The 25,794-nt window shown below is 40.0% G+C and overlaps 1 protein-coding gene across 4 annotated transcripts; it reads left to right on the top strand.

Moving 5' to 3' along the window:
* The first annotated feature begins 1,079 nt into the window (after positions 1–1,079).
* On the top strand, positions 1,080–18,511 carry NDUFAF6 (NADH:ubiquinone oxidoreductase complex assembly factor 6). 4 transcript variants are annotated; one of them, XM_032129735.1, is made up of 9 exons: positions 1,080–1,418; positions 4,202–4,305; positions 5,219–5,341; positions 7,349–7,405; positions 9,043–9,145; positions 11,664–11,797; positions 13,359–13,460; positions 17,422–17,478; positions 18,029–18,511. In XM_032129735.1, exons 2-9 carry the CDS (start codon positions 4,285–4,287, stop codon positions 18,176–18,178), a joined length of 747 nt encoding a protein of 248 aa, XP_031985626.1. In that variant the 5' UTR covers positions 1,080–1,418; positions 4,202–4,284; the 3' UTR covers positions 18,179–18,511. The 4 variants fall into 4 exon arrangements, with proteins under 4 accessions (XP_031985626.1, XP_031985652.1, XP_031985635.1 ...); XM_032129761.1 differs by having other exon boundaries at positions 1,081–3,110; positions 17,422–17,482; positions 17,531–18,120; XM_032129744.1 differs by lacking the exon at positions 1,080–1,418 and having other exon boundaries at positions 5,160–5,341.
* The last annotated feature ends 7,283 nt before the right edge of the window (positions 18,512–25,794 follow it).

Below are 25,794 nucleotides of genomic sequence, written 5' to 3' on the forward strand. Positions count from 1 at the left end.
ACAATTCAGTTTCCTTGAGTTTTTTGGGCACCAGGTTTAAAAAGTTAATCACAGAATCAATTAGGTTGGAAAAGACCTTTGAGATCATCAAGCCCAATCTAACCAAACACCATGTACCTTGGTACAGTACCACGTCCAGTCTTTCCTTAAATACCTCCATGGACATTGACTCTACCACTTCTGTGGGCATCCCATTCCAACGTCTAATCACTCCTTCTGTGAAGAAATTCTTCCTAATGTCCAACCTAAATCTCCTCTGTCACTGCTTATGCTGATTTCCTCATGTGTGTCACTTGTTACCTGGGAGGCCAACCCCCACCTAGTTACAGCCTCCTCTTAGGCACTTGTGTAGAGCATTAAGGTCCCCCCTGAGCTTCATTTTCTCCGGGCTAAACACCTTCAGTGCTCTCAGCTGCTCCTCATAAGGCTTGTGCTCCAGACCCTTCACCAGCTCCATTGCCCTCCTCTGGCCACGCTCCAGCACCTCAATGTCTTTGTGTAGTGAGGGGCCCAGAACCGGACAGAGCACTTGAGGCGTGGCCTCACCAGCGCTGAGTACTCTCACTGCCCTGGTCCCGCTGGCAACGCTACTGCTGATACAGCCCAGCATGCCATTGGCCTTCTTGGCCACCTGGCCACACGCTGGCTCATGTTCAGGCAGCGGCTGACCGGCACCCCGAGGTCCTTTTCCGCCGGGCCGCTTTCCAGCCACGGTGTCTGGTTTCCCGAGGAGCGGAGCGAGGCGTTCCCCCCGGGAGCCGCTGCCGGCCGGCGCCGAGCGCCGCTCGCAGCGCACAAAGCACCGCGCGCCGCCACAGCGGCCCGGCCGCGGGCGCCCCCTGCCGGCGCCCCGTGCGCGGGGCGGAGCCGCGGCCATGGCGGGCAGCATGGCGCGGGCAGCGCTGCGGCGCGGCCGGATCGGCTGCGGCCTGGTGCGGCCGTCGGCGCTCGGCGGGCGGGCCGCGGCGGCGGGCTGGAGCGGCCCGGCGGGCTGGAGCGGCCCGGCGGCCGGAGGAGCGGTGCAGTACTGCGCCGAGCTGGTGCGGTGAGTGCCCGCCGCGGGGGGCTGCAGGTGCGGGGGCGGCGAGTCCGGCCCGGGAAGGCTCGGCAGCGCTTCCCACCTGACGGGAACGCTGACGGACTCCCGGAAAGGATGGCTGGGATTGCCCAGGCTGCCCTTGGCCCTGAAATATACTGGCCCTGAAAATAACCCGTGTGGGCGGCGCCGATGGGCCGGCGGGACCACGCTATGTCGGGAGCATGGAAACCAGGCGCATATTTTAGGCTGCGTGGATGATTCGACCTGCACAAAGAATCACAGATTAGTTTGTGTTGGAAGGGACCTCTGGAGATCATCCAGTCCATCCCCCCCGCCCAGGCAGGGTCACCTAGAGCAGGTTACACAGGAACGTGTCCAGGTGGGTGTTGAATGTCTCCAGAGAGGGAGAGTCCGCGACCTTCCTGGGCAGCCTCCCACGGCAATACCCTCCCCCTCTGACAGCTGGAGCAGCTCAGTACCGTCTCTACCCTGAACCCAGGAGGAAAACTATGTTTCCAAAACATGCTTTTTTCTGGTCGAATCTAAAATGCTCCGAGAGGAGCAGGAGTGCAGCTCAGACACTTCCAGGTCAGGCCACTTTTCCTTCCTGGATTCTGGGCCGTAAACAATCTGTAGGACCCCTGTGGTGCTTTGTAGTTGCCAGGAGTACAGTTCTTTGTAAAGTAAGATGTTAAACAAGTCTCTTAGTAAAGACCTAGGTAATTTCCCTTCGGAAATTGTTCCAGATGGTTGGCAAAAGCTGGGAGAAGGGTTCCATGTGTGTATAGAAAGAGTGGAAGAGGCTTATTTTCTCCAAACTGGTGCTTTGAAAGAAAGGTGTGTGTGGTCTGCAGTAATGTCTGAGGTAGGAAAACTAAGGGAAAGGAATGGGACGATCTTAAATGTTTTGTGCAGTACCAAGCAGCTGACCTATACAGATGCACCAGAATGCACAGCCACGTTGCATTTTTCATGATTTTCAGAATCCAGCTTTCTTTTCCTAGTTATTCTACCCAGGATTTGTTTACCTGATACTCAGGAGACCAGAGGCTGTGTGTACAGGTAAAGCTAACATCTGCAGGTAAAATGTTTCCAGTAACAAGCAACTGTGAACAGAATAGTTAGGTTCCAATGACATGGTTGAATTAAAACTTTTTTTATATGTATTTTTATTAAATGATAAAAGGACGAATTAGAAAAATAAACAAGCATTCAAAATAGTAAAATGAAAGGTAGTTGTGCTTTTGGCATAATTTAATTGAAGCTGCTGTTCCCAGTAGCTTATATATTGCATGGAAATAATAAACTATTAAAAATAAGTCGAAGGAATTACTATTCAAACAGAAATAAGACACTTGGGGCTATGCAAGTGTCAGCAACTCCCTAGTTCTGAATTTGAGTCTCCAGCACATTAGGAAGTACAACTGAGTTATGCTTTAATAATGTGTATTTGTTTTTGCAGTACAGAAGATATCCTTTCTCTTGCGTCTTCCTTTTTGTGTTAAATGCCTAAATTAACTACAAGCTATTTGACTAAAAATACGTTTCCCTTATAGGTATGTTTTATGTCTCTCACTGTCTCAAAGACAAGTTTGTGGATTGATAGCTTTATTATAAATTCATTATATGGAAAGTCCAGTAATGGCCATTACTAATTTTTCTTCTGTCTTTGGGTTCATATGTAAGCTTATGCTTATTTGAAAACTATGAAAAACACTCAATACATGACTTAAGGTCATTCCCTCCTTCATTCCTTACACTAATACATGAAGAAGGTTGGGGTGGAACATGATCTATAGCAATATCAATTTTATTTTACTGAGGCTTAATGGATTTGCTACACTAAATTTTTAAGCTTGGAATAATTGAAAGAAAAAAAACAACCAAAAACCCACCATGTCAATGCCACTACCGGAGGGAAGACAATTTTCTCTATTGTGTTGCTGTGTACTTTGTGTAACGCATTTCTTCGTTTCCTTTCTGAAAGTAGAGGTGGTTCTGTGTTGTGTGAACAACACCGACAGACTGGAACTGGGAAAATGTGGCTGTAAACCTTGCAGCTCTGTCTCGGGTGGGCAATACTGGATATTTCTAAGGTTAATCTTGAAAAAAACCCTAGGTTTTGAGCTGATAAATGCTTTTCAGATAGTGTCTTAACTGAGGGAGGTTTAACGCATCTGTTCTGTAATATGAAGGTGTCCTTTAAAGCATACTAAAACTCAAAAATGTAATTATTTTGGTTGATATTTCTGGATTTGCATCAAGCTCTAAAATAGTTTGACAACAGTTGTGGAAAAGAAGCGTTTGCTAGCTTTCAGCTGCTGTGTATTGTAGGGTTAAGCACCTCTGTTAAACTTTACTTCCTTTTTGTTCGATGCTAAAAGTAGCAATCCTAATAACCCTTGGGTTTAGTTTGGCTTTGCTATTTTAAGATCATCCTCAAAAGAAATACGAGTACGTGCAAGAACAGTAAACTTAATGGAAATGAGTACACGTGTTTTCCTTGACAACCTGCTTCTTCACTCTCCAGGCCAAACTTGGGAGTTCGTCTTGTTCTAAGGAAGAATCAGGTTTCAGGCTTATCAGAAAGTACACAGAAATGTTCAATACAAGCAGTTCAGCTTTTCAGAGATGGTCAGGTGTTTTTGTTAGCTGAAGTGATTTTGTAGTTTATGATTCTGAGCACTGTTTTTAATTTCGTGGCACATCCACGTGGCCAAATGAAGGCAAGTTACCTGCAGCGAAACTGCCAGCTCCTGGAGGTTTTATGCTTTGAGTATAGTTGCCAGTAAACAAAAACTTAATGGTTAAGCAAGCACTCTTCTGCCAAGCTCCGAAGCACAATCTTTTAAAGAAACGTGGTGTCATGTTTGGAACAGAAATCTGCAAATTGGACAATCTGGATTCTTTTTGCAGTTCTGCTACAGCCTTGCTTCATGCCTTGAGATCTGGATTTCAGAGGTGCACTGAGAGTTCAGACAGCCTCCCTTCTCTCTCGGACTTGGTCTTATTTTAAAACAAGCTTAAAAGCTGCTACTTCTGCAAAGTCAGAGTTTTGAGCTATTACTTACCCCTACTCTTTCAGGAGTTCAGTGCTAAGGAATAGCACACCAATTGACTTTGAGCTATAAATAACAAATGTGCATTTTGATTCTTTTCTAGGAAGCGTGACTATGAAGGGTTTCTGTGTTCTCTGCTGTTGCCTGCAGAATCTCGAACCTCTGCTTTTGCCTTGAGAGCCTTCAATGTGGAACTGGCTCAGGCAGGTATTAAAATATATTTGTGAACTCTGGAAATTTAAAATAACAATTTTGATTATCTAAATTACACTTGTAGGTACTCTTTCTGTAGTAGGTGCTGTTTTGCCAAGATTAACTTTTATAGTGTCAAGGGCAATGAATCAATAGTGCAGTACAAACCTCCAGTTTTGAGTGGCCCGTGGAAAGTAGCCAGCCTGCCCCTATTGCTTTGTTTATGTGTATAGTTTATCTGACTTTTTAATTCGGCTTGCATTTTAAAATTGAGTTATAACAAACAGGCGGTGGTTCTTGATACTGTTATGTGATTGCATCTAAATCCTGGCTTCACATGCAGTGAATGGGTAGAGTGCAGCTAAATCCTAACTGTAGAAAGTCTGTCAAAAAATGGGATGATACAATCAGGACCAAGTCTTTGTTGGCAGAAGTGAGGTGATGAAAAGGCTGCCAGGAGGGAAGTTTGCTGTTAAGAGAGTTGTGAGAGAGGAGTGGTTGCAGTCTCTCCCCTTTGCTAGGTGGCCAGAAATTGTCAGTGCAATCGGGAAAGTTGGCAACACTTGCCAGAAAGGAGTGATCGAGGAAGTGAGCTGACGAGGCAAAACCCCTGACTGTAGGCTGTGCTTCTGGCAACCCCTGGTGTGCCCTCCCTCACTGCTGTCACCACTGCTTTTTTTCCTCCTGGGAAGAAAGCTAAGGTGAGGGTTGTCTGGCACTTAATCTTTATGGGTTTTAAAATCAGGTTGTGGTGAAGATTTCAGTTTTACTCTATGTAGTGTTCCTAAGCTTTGTGAGGAATAAATGTCAATACAGAACTGAGCTCTTTCCCTGCTGAGCTTGACTATGTCCTGTGTCTGTCTTTTCAGCATAGATAGACCAAGTGTCCTAAAGACACTGAATTTCACTCCAGATGTATCCTTTCCAGATTAAAGACTCCATAACTCAGAAGACGACAGGTTTAATGCGGATGCAGTTCTGGAGGGACGCCGTGGAAGACATATACAGCGATAACCCACCACATCAGCCTGTTGCTACAGAATTGTGGAGGGTAAAACATACTTTTCTTGTCCTAAAATTGGCTTAAATTTAATACTACTGTGGGAAATAATGTCAGGGTTTTGTCTGTTCTAACCAATGACACTGTTTCCAGCACAAATCCAGAACACAGCCCCATAAAAGTACTGTGAAGAAAATGAACTCTTTCCCAGCCCAAACCAGTACAGCATATATAAGTTATTCAGATACTGGGATACCAATTGCAACCCTTTCCAGCAGTTAAGACTGCCAGTTGTACTCCTTTCTCACAAACCAGAAAATTGATTTTGAAGAGGAAGAAGAATTGTTTTTGGTGATACTTCACCTCATGTATGATTCCTATGAAGGAATACCAATTTAATACAATCCAAACAGAATTGCTTGCAAAATAAGATGATCAGAAATAATGCAGAAAGTATTTCCAGGAGCTCTGATAGCTCTGAGCACTGCAGAGAACTAACAATTCAATGTGAGTTGGTGATCTTTGCAGTCAAGATGGGATTTTATTTCCATATTTCAGCAAATACCCCAAGAGTGACCTACTTGAAGCCCATGACTTCACAAATGCCCAAGAATGTCATTGCAATTCTTAGAAACAAGGATTTGGAAAGACACCTGAACTCACAATAATAGAATTAGCATGTCTTTCCACAGCATATTCTATGTTTAGTCTTTTGTGGCTGTTGAGTTTATATGAGGACAATGTGATTTTCCAGAATAAATTTAGTTCATGATATTAAATGTGTTCCTGAAGTTTTGTATATCCCAGAATACTTGCATTTGGATTCCAAATCTTAATACACTAGTGAAGTAGATAAATAGCCTTTAGTAGTATTTCTAATTTTTTAATAGCTCAGCTCTTGGTAACCTTAATATAAACTTACACAGCAACTATATGATGTTTGATCTTACTTTTCTGTCCATTTTGAACATTTGAAAAGTGAGGCCTAATTCTCCATTCATTTCTGTGGAAGAAGCCAATTTTTAAAACTTGGGAGAAATGAGGACCCATGTGTTAGGATGAAGGTAACTCAAAATGGATGTAATGTACAAGTTGGGTAATTTAGCATAATTAATTGAGTTTGGTCCTTTTAAGTCTTGACCCATTAGCGTTTCAAGGATTTCATTTACAAAATGGTACTCAAGGTGAACAAGTGACACTCAAACCCGACATTTGTAGTTGTAACTTAAAATTTGCCTTTTCATGTACCAAGTACTGTCTCAAGCAGAATTTATTGAATCAACAAGATCTGGTCTTGTCAAACCTTGAAAAAACATTTACTAATATGATGGATGCAAAGAAGTTGTTGAAAGTGAGCTATAAGGACTAAATTGTGAAAAATTTGCTCTGTAAGTTTTGTTTATAGATGTTTATATGTGTGATTGTAACCTTTCTGACAGTGTGTTCTGAAAAACTCAAAGGGTGTAATTAAGAGGATTGAAGGTAAGTTGATAGAATGAAGTGGCACAGGAAGGAAGTCAAGTACAAGATAAGAACCAAAAGAAGAATGCATGAATATAAGATGCTGGGAGATATTTTTTTAAACAAACCCATAATATTAATTATATTGCTTTATTAGCATTCTGTCTTTACAGTATGTATTAGTATGTTGTACTGACATTTTCTTGAAAATTTACAGGGGAAATATTTTTTTTCCTGGACTCTGGAGGAAACTCTGTTCTTTTTGGAAAGTGAACACATTTATCTGCAAATATTTTGTGGGAACATATGATTCCAAGAATAAATTAGTTTCAAAAAATATTTTTAAAGAAATGCTTTTAGTTAGCTGGCTTGATGTCTGGTATGTCATTTTTTTGTGTGCAGCAACTTGCAGTAAATGCCAGTTGAAAACTTTTGTGTTTGAAGAAGATTCTCATTTTCCAATGGCGTGCCACTTTAATTTAACCCACTGAATACAATTCTTGTAATAAATGTCTAAAATGTATTTCAGCCTTCAGAATGTAGTACTGCCATGACTTTATATACATTAACGTGGAGATTTTATTTGATACTTTTCAGGCTGTCAAGAGACATAACTTGACTAAAATGTGGTTGATGAAGATCATAGATGAAAGGGTAAGTATTTATCCTTCAGAGTCTGATTCTGGCTTTAGTCATAATTTGGTTTTCTTTTCCTTATTTTTATGTGTTCGTGTGTAAAACAAAAGCTTATGTAATTCATCTTTTCCAGACAGTAGTATTTCTCTTCAAAAATGATACTGCTATATTTCTTTTTATTCTCTCTTGATGCTACTCTTCATAGTTTCTGTTCTTTCTGCCAAAATGGCTAATAGAATCCTTAGTTTATTTTTGTCTTAAATTGATGTAGTTTGTGAGTTCATGTGGATATAAAACCTCAAAAACTAAATGACCTAACGGAACCTTTCTGCCACGCTTTCATGATACTCCTAATCATGGCTGTGGAATTTTTTCTGAGCAGTGGTGTAAATTGGAGCATTCAAATGACATGAAGTTTAAAATAGCCACCTTTTTTTTCTGGGGAAAAAACAAGATTAAGAATATCACTGGTACAGTGATGTTGCTATGAACTCTGACACAAGGACAAGAATGAAAAGCAGAGTGCAGGAATATCCTAAGCTAATTTTGTTGCTAAAGTTAGTGTCTCATGAAGCTATAGACTGAGCAGATTGATTGTCAGTTACTTGCAGAGGGTCGTTGCCATGAAAGACTTCAGAGTTTCTTAATGTTAAGACTGGTTTTTAGTCTTAAGAGTGGTATGTTTCAACCACAGAAGCCGCTAGGACAGGAAGAATGCTGGAGGATGTTACATTTTTGGGTGTATTCTATTATTTTGGGTGTATTATTTATTAGCACCACTAAGTTTTTCAGAGGGCTGGAACATTTCTCCTGTGAAGACAGGCTGAGTGGTTTGGGGCTGTTGATCCTGGAGAAGAGAAGGCTCTGGGGAGACCTTAGAGCACCTTCCGTTACCTAGAAGGGGCTTACAAGAGCTGGAGAGGGATTTTTGACAAGGACATGTAGTGATAGGACAAGGGGGAATGGCCTTGAGGTGAAGAAGGGTAGGTTTAGATTCGATCTGAGAAAAAAATTGTTTACTGTGAGGGTTGTGAGGCACTGGAACAGGTTGCCTAGAGAGGTTGTGGGCTCTCTATGAGGTCTTCAGAGTTTGGATGGGCCTCTGAGCAACCTGGTCTAGTAGAAGGTTTCCATGTCCATGGCAGGGAATTTGGAACTAGATGATCTTTAAAGTCCCTTCCAACCCAAACCACTCTATGGTTCTATGAATCTATGGTTTGCACATGACTTAGAAATTTGTGTGCATTTCATAGATCTATTTTATGTTTTTAAAAAATACGTTCCTATTTATCTAAATTTCTCTCTCCTTCAGATGCAAATTAAATATTAAAATTGACAACCCTATGGTGTAAGGATACCGTATGATGTTTTGTTTTGGCTGTCTCTTTTTTTTATGGAGAATTCTGATTTCATATTATTGCAAAAAGTTGTATTTCCTCCTGTAAGCAGACTTGGCTGCAGTTGAGCATAGCTATTTGTTAGACTTGCTGGTAAGCTTTAATGACTGCTTCTGTCTGAGTTTATACTCTCTCTGTCTCTCACTTTTGCTCTTCTTTTGTTTCTGGTAGTGCGTTGGGTTGACGTGACTGTAGTAATAAGCCTGTATGAGCAGTGTTATGTTTATGTTCTGCTGAAGTTCCGCGTTCATGTTACAGGAGAAGAATTTGGATGATAGGGCATACCATAGCATCCAGGAGCTCGAAACATACGCCGAGAACACTCAGAGTGCTCTCTTGTACCTCACCTTGGAAATGCTGGGTAGGTGTTTTCCCCTTTCTAGATTTTGCTGATGACTTATTAGTGCAGGTACAATGTTTACTGATATTTCAAAAAGCCCTTTCTTTTTCCACTGGAGTTTAATTTCAGTAAAAGTTGTCCTAGGTAGTACTTCAGATACCTTTTGAATGATGAACCATAAATGTGGAATCGTACTGCAGCTGTCCTAGAACTGTGGAAGCCTTGGAAGCTGCTCAGTGCAAAGCTCATTGAAGTGCAGTTTCCTGCTGTTCTTTGTTGCTTTGTTTTCTCTGTTCTTGCTCCTCTTGTAGAGCGAGGTAAATTCAGCTCTTCACTGTATTTGGATTGTCCTACTTGTTAGAATACAAAGTACCATAGGTATCCTGCAGCTGTTGTTCTATAATCAGTGAGAGACACTGATTATCTTGAAACAGCCAACTTCCCAAACTATAAACTTCCCTTGGTGATGTAAATTTGGGTCTGAATCCTCTCCTCTTCCTAGAAATACGTTAACTATCACTAAATGAATAGCTAGAAAAAACGTGACAAAGATGATCCTTGTGATCAAGAGCTACAATCTGTGTCATGTCTAATGTAAGAATCATAGACTGGGAAAGAACTGTTCATTTGTGCTGAAGAAAAGGATAGTTTTCATTTAGGTGTCTGTTTCGTTCTGGAAGTACTCCCTGTATGAGTTCTGATGTAAAAAAAAAAAAAGGTGAATATATATTATTATTATTATTTAGTAGTGTTTAGTATTGTAGTAGCAATATTTTCCTCTTGCTTATCAGAGTAGTCTGATGAAAGGCAAATACTGATGTTAAAAGAGTTCAAAAAAATAGAAAAAAGAGAAGTAAAAAACCAGAGATGGTGAGCATATTCTTTGGAAGAACTGAGGAACTTGCTTCTTAGCATCTGATATTTGCTTCCTCAGTAGGAAATCAGTGAAATGTTGCAAGTGTCTTTCTGAACCTCTGATTTGAAGAAATGTAGGAGTATGAGAAATACCAGTGTCTTCCATTCTAAGAAATCCTGAATAAGTTCAGTCATGCTTGGATCATTCACTCCTTGTACAAATCAGATAAAATTTTTTTTGAAAATCTGTGTGGAGACTCTGGATATTTTAAGTGTTCTATTGTCATGTTTAGCTTCTCTTAAATATAGAAATGTAACAAAATATCTAAGCAAAAGTCTCCTTCACTGCATATTAAACGGTTAACTTCTGTGATTTTTTTTCCACAGATGGAGAAAGTAATCAAACACAGCCCCTTTCTTGGGGTTGCCCATTAGCAGGGTTTTCTAGACTAGGTGGACCTGGTTTCATTCAGGTCGTGTTTGCGAAATCTCTTGTGCTTTTTAGACTCCTTATTCCTGACCAGTTAGTTTGTCTCTCTCCCAGTACTAGTGCTGTCTTATTCTTGCTGATTTCATCTTATTCCTTTCATCAAGCTCATGTTTACTGATAATTGTGTCATCCAGCATTCTGGTACTTCCTCTCAGCTCCTGTCATTTAAAAATATTAATAATTGTGCTCTCTAAATAATTGCCTAAGTAGTTAGTAAATAATATCCATTGATTCAACCAAGCCACACTTTGTTTTCTGCTGCCATTGCCAAAATCAGTCCCTGTAGTCTGGGTATAGTCACTCATTCACAGAGGCTTCTGGGACCCACTGAAGACCTAGACAGGCTTCTGCAGTGATTCTGGTACCCCCATTATCATTTCCAGATGTCAGTTTCTGATCAATTACAGTGATCTGTAATTCCTCTATCCTCATTTCTTTCTTTGTAGGATGCTGCTTCTGTTAGAGTTTTTATAAATTTTAATTTAAATTTTCATTTTATCCTGGGTTAGCTTTGTAATCAGTCTGAGCCAAACTTGGATGGTCTTGCCATGAAGAGCGATGGTGCTGCTCTGTCCCACTCATCTCCCCCTTTCCATTCTCACAGTTGTGTGACTGACTGTGCAGTAACTTACATTACTTTTCCATTGTTTTGGTGATCTGATTCACTTTGCCTCATTGCTCCTGACAGCACAGGGGAGGGGGCAGAAATATGGGTTTGGGGGGTGAAGCATAGGATCATTCTCTTTGCCTTCACTACACGGAGGAATCAGCTGCAGCTAATCATGAAACCACACTGCAAGCATTAATGCTTGTAAGGAATCTCACACTTGAATGACTTTTTCTGGCAGGAAAAGCAGTTCTTGGAATACTGCTAGCCTGGGAGAGGATATGCCAATGAAAATGAGCTTGTGTACCAGTGTGTTATATCTAAATAGGTGCTGCTCTGCTAAGTCTACCCTTTGCAGATGCTGCAGCAAGAGGCATCTTGCTCCTGAATGTGGAAATGAATGAATTTTCTTGCTGTTTTGCACCTCTGAGATGAGATTTCAAGGCAGTTTATGCACTTGGACAGTTCTGTTGTGGACCGATGCACGTAGCTTTCCTAAAGTATGACTGTGATACACACCAGAGAAGAGCATAGCCCTCAAAAGGCCTGACTGCATGTTTCTTAATATACTGTTTCTGCAATTTTAGGTGTGAGGGACATCCATGCTGACCATGCAGCCAGTCACATTGGGAAAGCACAAGGCATAGTTACCTGTTTAAGAGCAACTCCGTATCACTGTACAAGACGAAAGGTCTTTCTTCCCATGGACATTTGTATGTTGGTAAGAGAAGCAAATTTTTATTAAAAATGGAATTTTTCCATTAATGTATAAAAATGTGTGTACGGAATGGGGCATGGGGTTTTGTGTTTTGGGGTTGGGTGTGGGTTTTTTTGGTTTTTTTTCCTTTTCCTATCACCATAAAGGAAGCACTGTCAGAAATTTTACTTCCGAACAATCTTCTTGTGCTTCTCTTTATTATGTTTTCATAATGTGCTGGTGGTTTGTGGGAGTTTTTTTGTTCCATATTTGACAGTCATAGGCCTATATTCCATACATTTCTGCAGGAGATGGTATAGTCCTCCAATTTAAACTGCACACCAAATTTGCATTGGAATTTAGCAGATCTTGCAGTTTAGCTAAAATGGGATTAAAGCTCAGAATTTTTCATTAATGTTCCATGGGTTGATCTGTAGGTATGTCAGCTGTTACTCCTTCATTTCCAGTCTTTATTTGTAAATGTTAATGCTGTTCTTTTTCAACATAACCAAAATGGATGCAATTATGATGATGCCTGAGGTGGTTGTGTTAGTATTTTCTGAATATAATTTCAATACAATTAAAAGTTTGGATTGGAAATTTAGTAGTGTAAGTAGCTGCAAAAAATGTAGGTACTGATATAGGTCAGGTTTATAAGACTGCAGAAGGGAATTGCACTCTCCTTTCAGCTCTTCTGGGACTGCATGTTATGGGAGGCCTTCCAAGTTTTCAGCTTTTCAAACATAGCCTGAAAATTCAGTCATTCCTTGCCACGGAAGGTGTTCTGCAATGAAACTGTAAAAACAGCTTGTATCCCTTCTGTGCAGATAATCTTGTAAGCATTTCAGCTTCTGGCAAGAACTGCGGAGTTCCCCTGAGTCTGTACCTCCTGTGAAGCCTTTCTGCCCACCTTCATAGAGCTCTCACATGCCTGAATGTTGTTGAGAGGAGTGGGCAACTGGTGCAATTCTGAATATGCCATATTCTGTCTTAACATTGGTCACTATAGTCAAAGAATAAGTTCAGAGTTGGCTTTTTGGGGGTTTGGAAGGGTTGTTTTCCAATGGTTCTGGATTTTGTTGGTTGGTTGGTTTTTGGAGATGGGTTTGTTTGATGTTTTGTGGTTGGGGGTTGGTTGGTTGGTTTTTTGCAAGCCTGGGATGTGCACACCAATCCCAAGGTTCAAAAGCCAGCATGGCCTCTGTGTTAGCTGTTACTGGCTTCCTTCTGCTCAATATCGATTCTTGGATTAGGGTTTTAAAAATAGGGTATCTAAACTGATCTAAATCCCCCAAACTTTAAAATCTGACTTTGTTATCTTACTGACCACAAAATTTTAGGAAACAAACTCGCGCAGAGAGTCTGTACCAACTGTTCTCTTTGTTCTCTTGAATTTTTTTCCAAGTGACTGACCAAAAGAAAGGGATTAAAAGAAGAGAGAGCAATGATAGAACATTTAGGCTGTTTTAGTCTTTAGTCCTTAGCTTTGTTGCTGGGATGGCTTCTTGAGAAGCAAAAAAGGAAACTTGATATTTATAGAGGGTATTTTCTCTTTTTTAATTTTGATTTTCCTTCCTATGTCTAGCATGGAGTTTCACAAGAGGACTTCATAAGAGGCAAGCAAGACAAAAATGTGAGAGATGTAATTTATGACATCGCCAGCCAGGCCCATATTCATCTAGAACATGTGAGATTCCTTTTCTTTCATTTATCTAAATAAGCATAACTGATGCTCGTCTTCACAAAGCATTTGTTGTTAGAAGACTTAAAGCTGCATACTTAATTTCAAATATTTTGCCTTTTATTATTTTGAGAGTTTACATTAAAAAAATCCCACCACACAAAACATTCAAATATTACAACTACTTCTGTATGAGTATTGTCTTTATGTACAGGAGACAGTTTACTCACAGCCAGGTCCAATTACGTATATATAAATGCAGCCTAGAAGAATTATTACTGGAAGAGAAACTTTAAGCAGGCTTTTATAAATGCAGCTATGTACCAGCATGGGATCACCACCATAGAAAGCACATCTGCATATGGTATTTCACATGGCAGCATGTATGTGGAATGGCTGCCAGGAAAACAGAGCTTGTTGCCTTTAACTGCTGGTTAGTGTGTGCAGGAGGGGGGATTCATTCCCTAACATGACCAGCCATGCCCAAAGCTATGTTGAGAAAGGTGCTTTCTGTTTATTTCTTTCCTGGCACACAGCCAAGTCAATTAGGAAAGTCTGTTTGGTTGGAACAGTGGATGATGGGCCCTGAAGAACTGCAGAGTCCTCTGTTTTTTCTTTCATGCTTTTATTCTAGCTGCATTCTGAGACACTTGCTAGTGCGTAGTACAAAAGCACGAGAATGTTTTATTGGTGATGCTTTGTCTGCCTCTATCTGGAAAACAAAGCACTGCAAAGAGTTTCTTACAAGTACATGCATGTGTATACTTTGAGTATTGCACCCAGTGCTTCCAATCAAGGTGGTCTGCAAAGATACCACTTCAGAGCAAAGAAATGCCAGATTTATCTCTGCATTTGCACCATTAATGTAATTCTCAATTACAGCATTAAATGTGATCACAGTATCTTAGGCAATAGAAATAGAAGAGCCCTTCATCTTTTTTCTGAAGGTCAAATGTGGCATTCCTGGTTTGTTCAGTCAGTGCCTACTTAGCTGACCAATGTTTTTATTTCATGTTAGTAATGTCTATGTGTTATAACAGCCCTCCAGTACCTAAATGGGGCCTACAAGAAAGCCATAGAGGGACTTTTTACAAGGGCATTTAGAACAAGGGATAATGGCTTTAAATTGAAAGACAGCAGGTTTAGATTAGATATTAGGAAGAAATTCTTTACTGTGAGGGTGGTGAGGCACTGGAACAGGTTGCCCAGAGAAGCTGTGGTTGCCCCATCCCTGAAAGTGTCCAAGGGCAGGTTGGATGGGGCTTTGAGCAACTTGGTCTAGTGGGAAGTGTCCCTGTCCATGGCAGGAGGGTTGGAATCAGATGATCCCTTCCAACCCAAACCATTCTGTGTATCCTTTGGCTTTATTTTTCATACACTAATTATAATTTGCATTTAAGGCATTCCTGTTCATGTTGTTTAACCTGATGTCTCAGTTTTTGTGGTCACATGCCCAAGAAAACTTTATTCCATTTACAAGCAGGGAACAGAGACAAAAGTACAACATCAAAACTGTCAGTTATCTTTGTTCAAGCTGAAATATTTTGGCTTTTTAGTTTTTTTATTCTCCACCCTTCAACCCATAATGCACAGTGTTAAAACCCATTGACTTTAGTTGCAATTTTGGCTTAGAAAAATGCCAAGTGCGTGACCTGTAATGCCTCGTATCAGGGATGGGAGGCATGGAAAATGAGTAATGTGTATTTATGGTCCGCACACTTAAAATTTGGTTGCTGGTATTGTATGGAAACTTTGGGACAGAAGCAGGAAGAGAATTTGGTTCTTCAGAACCTTCCAGATAATTCAATAATTCATAGTGCATTGGTCCCCTGGCTCCCAACATGAGTCTACCAACTTCTGAATAGAACAGGCCTCCTTCCTTCCCACTTCATTCTTAGAGCCCTGCCCGTGTTAAGCACTGGGAGGGTCCTGTGGGAAATACGCAATGTGATCATGTAACTGGAGACTAAATAGAAAAGTATAAACCCAAGGAAACCAGATTAGGACAGCATTAGCATTTTATTCAACTGAATGTTGATCCTGGCCCTCCTCCCTTTTTCTCCCCCTGTGTATGTTTTTTAATGGATGGGTTATATCATCTTAATTAAAATTTTAAAAAATTCCTCTCTGAATATTTGCTTCTAGTCTCCATCATCAGTGAATAGTTGAAAGTGCAGGAACTCTATAGTGTTCAAGCCACTTGAACTGGCCATAACTGGCAGCAGTAACAGGGTGTTGGCCTCCTTCATAATCAGATGGTCTTTGTTAATGCAAGGACAAGGCTACTTTCTGCCCTAATGGACAAAATGGGCTTTTGCTGGCAGTGCTTGTGGAGTATTTCAGGACTTTAGGTGAATCTAATGGGCTGGTACCTTTAAATGCATTTGTTCTGCTGCATAAAATCACCATTTTGTTTTGCCTGAGGGTCTTTCCAGCCATTTATCCTTTGTTTTAGTTGGGATTACAGGGTAGGTAAAGTTTAAAACTGCAGAGAGGTTTCAGCCATCTCAGTATTTGTTACACAAAGCACATATTTTAGAGGATGAGGGTAACAATTACCACCCCCATTCCACAGCCAGAAGACACATAAATCTGAAATGCTGAATGGAGTTTCAGCCATGTTACATGAAGCATGTTGTAGTATGTGGCCCTTAATCTTGGGAGGAAGGTTTCTGGAGTATGGTCAGGTCTTCTGACACTGCAACTGCTGACCAGCAGATGGCAAAATATGATAACGGAGATTGCAGTTTTCCTTAGGAATTGTGTGTTTTATCAGCATGAAAGCATATAACAAATGTTCTGTCAGTCCCACAGTGTTCCCTTTGAAAGCCTACAAATACATTTACACATTCTCCCTCTTTCTCTTTAGCACCCCTTCCCTGATTCCCCTTGTTTAAAAGGGTCTCCCTTTTGGCTTTTTGCATTTGTCTCAGTTGTGCTACATCATTATGGACTCAGCTTACCAAGGGAGATAAAATGTTTTCTGCATGACATGTGACCCATTCTGGGTTAAGAAGGTCAAACAAGACTACTTTATTTTTTCATCTTGCAATTAATAATAATAGGGCAGAGCATTAGATCAGGGAAGAACATTTTTCTATGTTAGAGATACATATACACACACACACACGTGTTATTATATCTCAAAGTTTTAAAATAATTTGTCTTCTGAAAAGATTGTTAATTTTTTCCTTCTAAAGTTTCAGGCTGTTGTTTCTCAGTTGTCGGGAAGGGTCCATGAAAAACTAAGCTAACAAACTCACACATTCTTGTCAGTATTTATAGAGAGTTAGTTTGTTTTAACCTGTAAGAAAAGGCAAAACAAGGAGGAATTTTGTTTTTATAGACAGGCATTACAGGAAGACTTGTTCAGCTCTGTTAGATGTACTGAGTTGAACATGAGTTTAAATTGCAGATTTGATTCAGCCACGCTTTAGATGTTTATTGTAGATACTGGGGAACTGAGATCATTTAGATGTCTCAGAAATGTAACTAGAGCTTTTATAACTGGGCTCCTGGGACTGATGGCAACATTGAACCAAAAAGATGCACTCAGAAAAATGCATTTCTGGTCTTCCACCATTTTTATCTGTTGGGAAAAAAAAAAGGTTAAACTGTATTCACTAAACCACATTCTACTTGGGACTTTGTTGGAACAAGGAATGCTAATTCACCTTTGTTTACAGTATGTGGTCTTGGAAGTCTGTCAAATCATATAAGTATTTTAGCAAGACTCTCCCAGTTTTACATACTTTGGTGTAACTACTTTTGTACACAGCTTTCATGGAATGAAACGTTACAGTTTCAAGATGTCAAAATAAGAAGGGATAATGCTTGTTTTACAGTTTGTTGCCTCTAAGCCTTATATATAGTACTTGATGTTTAATCTGAAATGGCAAATTCTTCTGCTAAGTACTTTTTTTTTGTGTTTTGTTTTTCCCTCCCACCTTACCCCATTTACTTTTAGGCTAGATCTTTCAGTAAGAAAGTTCCTGTGAAGGCATATCCTGCTTTTTTCTGTACGGTAGGTACATATATACCTATATATGTACATATATACAAATATCACACGGTAGGTGTGATATATGCACTCTTTAAGTGATGGACTTATTACTGTGCTGATATATTTGTGAAGAGTATCAAATCAAGCATGGTTAACTACTATTTCATGTATCTGTTTTGGGAGGATGTAACACCTGAAAATCATAAAAATCGTAATGTGTGCCTGACTGTAGAACCTTACAGTTTAGATCAACACTTGTAATCCTACTCTTTTAACTACATCTTTCCAACCAAGATGTCTGTATATTCATAGACTGCTGTTCTGATGCAAGACCCCCAAATCCTGTCTATTTTCATAATTTGCTGATTGGTCTACTAAAAGATAACACTTCTCTTCACAAAAGTTGCCTTTTTTATATGCTTGAAATGTGATGATTACACTAGCATTTAATAGCACAAACTGTCAAGCCTTTTTTGCAGTTTCCCATTCAGTTTCATGTATTGCTTTCTAAACTTAATGCCTAATTATTTGTGTGCACCATCTGGATTGAGCTTTTTTTTTTCTTTTCTAGGTTGCTTTAGATGATTATTTATATAACATGCGAAAAGTGGACTTCAATATATTTCATCCAAGCTTACAAAAGAAGAGTACGTTATTACCACTGTATTTATATATTAGATCTTGGAAAAAAAACATATTAAAGTTTGCTTGGTTTTTTTAATATGGATTCAGAGTGCTGAGGTTTTTTTCTTTAATATCTTAACTTGCTAAAATTGTGAAGTGTCTGACTTCACACTTCTGCAAAATGCAGTTCCTGGGAAACAGCAGATGCACATGAACTGTAGCTGTCAGCTTGCTGGCAGTAGTTAAGTTTCTTCTTGGAATATTAGGCTGATATCTCTTTTTCATATGTCTGCCAAGTCATATGTCCTTGTCTGAGATTGCTTTTCTTGTCTTTCCTGTAATAACAGCAATATGACAGAATTCTTGGACAAACACTGTGCTAATGGATACTTCTGACAGTTCTGATTCTTTGCTGAGAGAAGGAAAAAGACTGCTTTGTTTGTGCCCAAAAGCAGTTACAGTAAATGCCCTATAAATCAGCTAAGTAGTTCTATTTAGTGCAAGGAGCAGGTTTCCTGCAAGTAGGGATGATGCTTCAAAGTTGGAAGAATGAGCAGGTATATTTGAATGCAAGAAAACTGTCAGGAAAAGCTTTAGCAGAAATTATTTAACTGTGTGTTGAGATTGAGCATTGAAGTGACTGTAGGTAGTGGGAGGATAGCTTTGCAACCAAGGAAGAGAGTCCATACATTAATATGTATGGATTAGCATGGATAAAATAAAATACATATTTTACCTCTGGAATTTTCACTCTGCTCTTAGTTTGGCTGTATCTTCCTCCTGGCCTCGTCTCTGTTGTTGCCCACAGCTGTCACTGCAATGTGGGTTTGACTGCCCCTTTGTTCAGTATCCAGCATGTCTCTCAGGACAAACTTCTACATGGCTTCCCTGAATTCCTTTTCTTTGGTACTGTGAAAACATATTCCTGAACATTTCAGATAATTTTAGTCCTCTCTCTCTAAAGATATGGATCTGGGGTTTTTTTTGTGGGAAATTACTAGGAGCTTTGTACTCAGCATCTTTTAGGGTCAAGGTAAATCTGTTTGATTTGTTGTATGGTAAAACGCTTCCTAACATTCAGCTTGATTCAATTGCACAAATCTGGTAGTTTGTTCTGCCCTCATCCTTGTTCTAGTAAATAGCTGCTTTTCCTAGAGATTTTTTTTTTTTAAATTGGGGCTAAGCTCCCCAGATGCTTAGCTGCATAACAACGTTCTGTATTTTAGTGTAAAATGCTACATAATGAATTTTTGTGAACAAGATTTGTGGCTTTTTTTATCACAAACTGTCAGCATGCAAGAAATCTTAGGAACCCAACATTACGTTCTTTATTTGGTGATTTTGCTTTACATGTTTGAAGTTGGTTTGTGATACAGGGCTTGGTAAATTCTGCAGGTTTTTATTCCCAAGTAAGACATTTCTCTTTGAGTTTGTTCAGCTCAGGTCCTAGTTTCTGTATTACTAGAGATGGAATAATCAAGGTGATACAAACCAAGAAGAATCAGTATGTACTGGATTGGGAGCATACTGGCTGTTTTCTTAATGTAAAATCTTTAACTTTTCAAATCAGCTGCGGTATCATATCGCTGGTGTTTCTGAATGTGGCAAAGAAGTCTGGTGAAAAGAAAATGGTTAATTCCTATGCAGGCACTGCAGCTCTTCCTGCCAAATGAAGAGCAGGCTTAGGCTCTGTTGCTGCTACCAGGCCAGCTGCACATTTGCTCTGTTGATTTTGTGATCTGGAGCAAGCATTACAAATGCCTCTTTCTGCACTTGGTTATGTTTTGTTCCAAACATGCTGAGTCAGGACAGTTGAGGCAGCCCTGTTCTCTCAAAAGGAATCAATCTCCTGTAGTCTTCTCCCAGGCAACTAGTGACAAGATAAGAGGACGCAGCCTCAAGCTGTGCCAGGGGAGGTTTAGGCTGGACATCAGGAGGAATTTCTTCATGGAAAGGGTTGTTAAATATTGGAACAGGCTGCCCAGGGAAGTGGTGGTGTCACCATCCCTGGAAGTGTTCAAGAAACGACTGGATGTGGCACTTAGTGCTGTGGTTTAGTTTACAAGGTGGTGATCAGTCACAGGTTTGACTGAATCTCAGAGGTCTTTTCCAACCTAAATGATTCTGTGATACTTCCTTCTCATCATGGCAGGTAAACAGCAGCCCCCTCTGCTTTGACCATTTTCCAGCACTTCAACCTAGCAATTTCCCAAATTTTCCTCACAGCAATATCCTCTGAAGGAGAGGTCCTTCTCCAACCTTCTCCAATCCATGCAAAGCTGTAGTTAGGCCCATTCTTCACCCTTTCCCCAACTGTAGCCTAGGATGGCAGCTTCTCTTCTACAAGGAACCAAGATAACCTTATAACACTGCAACTCCATGAATGCACAATTCTAACACTGGATTTTGAAAGAATTTGAGAAAAGCAGGTACTAGTATTTTATCCAGTATGAACTTCAGATCACTAAACTTCAGATTTAAAGCCATCACTGCTGAAAATCAGTCCTATTTTCTGGTTCCTATTAAATAAAAACATGCAAATAGCAGACCAAAACAACCCCACCCCAATCCATCATAAAAACTGCTAAGACATTAATAACCAACATTACTAGGAGGTTGTCAGTGGGCTATTTTAAAATGTAAAAACCCCTTTTACATTAAAAATTAGGAAGAGAAAACAGTCTCCTAAAATTTAGTACACTAAAAGCAAGAGGAACAGTCTACACCAGCTGTGGAAACAAGGTCCATTACAGGCTGAATTATTTCACAAGCTAAATATCCCTCCCCTAATTGTTTGAATTGGCATTGGTTAACAACCAACTGGATTTGTGACTGTACAGGTATCAAGAAAATGTCCCACTTTAGTGTTAACAAAATTGAAATCAGACTTACTCTGAGGTCAGGGTAATCCAAAAATACTCCCCATGTGTAAATTTTCTTTGCTTTCCCATCACATACTCGTGATTCTGTGTCCACCTGAGAACATCTTGGATGAATCATAGAGTGTATCTGCAAATCTGCAGTGACACAAATGTCTTCAGTCAGGATTTCTCTTTATTTGGAATACAGTATCAATGAAGTATCCCATACCTGGAATAGGTACCTCTCTGCAATAACAGAACTGTTACCATTTTTTCAGTAGGAAATGCTTGACTTTTACTTTCTGGCACAAGTCACTGCTCCATAAAAATGAGAAAGTTGGATACAAAAAAAACCACTAGGGAAAACAGTCATGTTGCCATTACAGCACTGTAGGATAGAACTCCAAGTAATTTAGTTTAGGAAAAACATCTTTGCACTGCAAACTTTAGGACATAATTATTCTATTCCACATGTGACTCCCAGTCCATGCTGCTTGAAGTACAGCTTTTTTAGTTTATACTGTTTATTACTGGGAAGCTACTCATAGAAGAAATGAAAGCCAAGAGATTTTTCAATTAGGTACCATTTGAAACCAAACTACAGAATCAAAAAACCAGCAGCTGCCGAAAAACATGGGTTTGGCCAGCATAACTAGAGGGGCAGCAGCATTATGCAAGAAACACTGTGTGCTGATTTGGGAGAGACAATAGAAGTAACAATGGATTCAAGAAAGCTAAAACCTAGGAAATACTGTAACCGTCCTTGGGAAGAAAAAAGGAGGTAAAGGTCTAGTTTGACTTTCACTTGCTATTTGAACCTTCGTCTTCAGAAGTTTGAGCTCTTTGGCAATCCAGCATTTCACTCTCCTCGCTTAGGTCTGACTGTTTAGGAAATATGATACTCCTGTTTCCAAAAGGAGACTTAGCCACAAGGATCACTCTCTTTAATTTTTTTTGACCCATTTTTCAGTTGTCTTTGATGTTTTAGTGTTCTGCCACAGGAATATATTGGAAGGATGCAAACTGAACTTTCCTAGGAAAAAAAGAAGGAAGAACACACAGTTACCTGAACCACTTACATTGAACTAAGAAGGAAATTCTGACACGTTAAGGCAAGTTTACACTGTAATTCTCCTGACTCAGCTAACAGCAGGTAATGAACCACTTCTACACCAAGAAGTAGCTCTCAGGAAAAAAAAAACTAAAAAACAAACCAGCTTTCACAGCTAAAGGTCCCTTCCCACATTGTTTTCTTGTGGACAACTCGAGCTCAGTCACCTTTGAAAAAATTATTGTAGCAAAGCCTTTCATAAAAACGTAGTGTTTCATGAAAAAACAAAAAACCCCTTCATTTCAAAATTAGTTCAGTGACCAGTCTCCAAAAACCCATGTATAACATGTGATGAGGAGAAAGCAGAGGTACTGTCTTTAACAGTAAGACCAGCAGTCCTCAGGGTACCCAGCCTCCTGAGTTGGAAGAAAGTAACTTCTTCCTTCTTTTCCAAGGAGTTTTCCTCTGGCAACATGTAATGTTTCACTGGACACTATCTAAGATTGATGAGAAGAAAGACCGAATGTTTATTACAGGTACTGTAAAATAGTTTAATATATCCCGATAGTGCTGATACCTCACACAGGTATTTTAGGAATCTGTTGAGAATCATCACTCTCTGTCATTTCCCCACATCCCTGAGGGCCCCAGGTCAGATTTGACACCTGAGGTGCAGAGGAACTTGAGATGGAGCATGCAGGAAGTGGAGGGGTTGGTGATTAAGTTGTTTTTATGTGCATTTGAGCATGTACTGCAGTCAGCTTTTATTTCTCGCAGGCAGTTGCCATCCATTTATATTTATAATGTGCTATGGTACTGCTGGTTGCTGCAGAAAATAGTCTTCAAGAATTGCTTCCATGGATGATTCTGTCATGGGAGTTGGTACCTAACTTTGGGATAGTCAGGGTAAGGTATATCTGAGGGAAAAGGGGAAAAAATTTGATAACACCATTGTGAATGAGACTGTTACCTGGGCTTTGAGATGAAAACTAAACTTGGTCATACTTACACAAGACTTTGCTGGAGTTGTGCCCTTCTGATTTTCCTGGGATAGAAACCTCATTAAACTGTATGAAATAATAAAATATTTGAAAGCAATCTGTCTGTTCCTTCTTGTGCCACCCATATCAAAGCACAGACATATTTTCTGCCTTTTCCCTCCCCCCCCCCCCCATTTATTTACTTTCTCTTCCTCAGTCTCTGACTGGCATTTCTCCTTTCTCCTCTGAAGACTCATTCAGGGTGTGTGTTAACCTGGACCTGCAGGCTCTCAATTTAAAGCTGCATTTCTGGCACAGTAACATAAAATACCTCTACTGGTTCACTCGAGAGAAAAAAGCATGTCCATCCTCTATCTTGCTGTTTGGCCTACTCTGATTTTGCTCATGTTTTCCAAGTGCTTCTTTCCAATGAACTCATGAACTGCCCCACATCAGACATTCATCTCCTCCTGTACCATAATGATACTCTTCTTACCACGTCCTAAATGCGTTTCAGGAAATTTGGCACCCAAACTGAAATGGTGTTGACGTCTGGCAAGATCTGACAGTTGAGTCAGGGTCTTGGCACACTTCTGGCACTCTGCTATCAGCAGACTGTGTAAAATCATGGCGAAGGACGGAACAAAGTAATAATGAAAACACCCACATAGTTTGGTTACACATAGTACTCTGATGGATTATTTTCCTGCACTTGACTAAGCCATAATGAAAACACAGTCACAGTTCTTCTGTTCAGCTGAAGTTCAGAATCTCACCTTTAGACAAAAATCCTAGAAATAAAGTACTTGGAAATAATTGGCCTCAGACCTGCAGAACAGTATCTTTATGGATTTGTTAAACAGGAATTTTAGGGTTCTTTGGTGGTTTGTCTTTGCAGACAGACTAGCTTGACTTGTTCATAAAAGCATATTTGGCCTCTGATCACAAACTGAATTGATAAAATTTCTTGCATTAATAGCAAACAAATCAAACCCTCCTATTAGAAAGCCAGTGCAATTCAGGGGAAAACAAAACATCAGAAAAATAAGAAACCAAAACAAATGCACCTTTAAGTCACAAGCCCTTGCTTTTGGCATGCTGTAGTCTTTTCAAAGTTTTCAAATGGCTGCATGTAAAGAAAGGTTTGAGCTTTCCAGTTATGTATGCTTCCTTTACTCATCTGAACTGCTGACTTTGTCTGTCCTTTCATTCACAGTAACTACTTTTTGATTACTTAAAAGCACAGAAGCTTGTCTGTCTGGTTTGTTGTGTTTAGTTGTAGCTAATTCTGTATGCTTTGTATTGTTTTACCAAGTAGGGTCTACCTACTAGGCAAAAATCACAAGAGTAGTAACAATCCCATTTTTGTTCTCAGTATTTCCTTCATGGAAATGTTCTTTGGGATGTTCTTTGCTTTTCTATTGTTAGGAACTTTTACTAAAAGCTAGCTGTTTAATGACTAAAGCTGGTGCCCTTATATGAAACTAGACTGTATAAACTGTGATACTTGGAGAATAATGCGTGTGCTGTGATGTCTGGAGAATCTCACATGCTGCAAGAGTTCTGGTGTTCTCTATGTGTGAGGCAGTGCACACGTGTGGCCAGAAAAACTGTGGTCAGTGCTTGTCTCCCTGACACCTTTATATGACTGCAGTTGTCTGGAGGAATTGATAATTTAAAACCATCCTATGTCCATTGAGCTGCATGAAGTATTAAACACCAATTGAAAAGCTTTCCTCTCAAAATACATATTTTTCTCACTGTCTCCCAAGTAAGGGAAAATGAATTTAGCAGTATGCACTTAAGTTACTTACAGGCTGCATATATGATAATTTAAATGTTATTAATGTATTTTATATAACCATAGGACTTACTTGTGTACTCACTTTCATTGGCTAGTAATTGATTAACAGAAAAAAGAAGACTGAATGTTTCTGTTGGCTTATATAATGATGTTACTACAGTTCTACAGTGAACTTTTCGCTTGGAGTGATGGTCTTTATTTCTAGTCTTTAGCTATATCAAATGCATTAGCTGAAAAGTTACTTTACATTTTCTGCTTAGGTCAGATTCAGGCCCCTTCAGTTGCTGGTCCCTGCTGAGCCTGCTGTGTCAGACTTGTAGTTACCAACACAGAAAAAGGACATAATTTTTTTTTTCCTGCTTCTGGATCCTGATGGGTCTTCTCCGCCAAAATCTGTAGATGACTGAATAAATGGTCCTAACATCACTGAGAGATGGTGGGTTCCTAGAGCCTTTGAGGCATAGGAGCCAGCCCTACCTGTAACCTTTATGACAATGACACTTTTCCAGGACTGTTAAACTTATGCAAGTAAAATAAATTATAAATTCGTTTTTAAAATGTCTGCAGTTTTAGCAAATAATAAATACGTCCCATCTCCCACCCTCTCAGAGTAGTCTCCTCCTGATGAGCCATTTTATGCCTTGGAATGTCAGTGCTACTGGCCTGCATTCCTGACCTCTCTCCCAATCAGTAATTTCCCCCGGAGAGATGTTAGTGACTGAGGTAATGTGATGGGATAGAAAATATGAACCCATTGGACTTGGACCATTTCTTTAAGCAAAGGTGTTCTAAAGACAGGTGGGGGAGGGTTAGAAATGCCAAAAGCCTCCATTTAAGTGGCAGTAGATGAGAAGGTGTTTGAGCTGCAGGGGTGAGGCAGAGATGCCACCGTCAGCTGTCTCTATATGATTTTCCAAGGATCCTCAACCAACAGCCTGGTGAGGTGTCATGAGCACACGATATTGTCCTGCAATTGAACCTGCAGGTTCAGACCAACAACAGTAACAGCAACGAAAA

The sequence above is a fragment of the Corvus moneduloides genome, chromosome 1 (assembly GCF_009650955.1).
Source record: "Corvus moneduloides isolate bCorMon1 chromosome 1, bCorMon1.pri, whole genome shotgun sequence".
NCBI classification, from domain to species: Eukaryota; Metazoa; Chordata; class Aves; order Passeriformes; family Corvidae; genus Corvus; species Corvus moneduloides.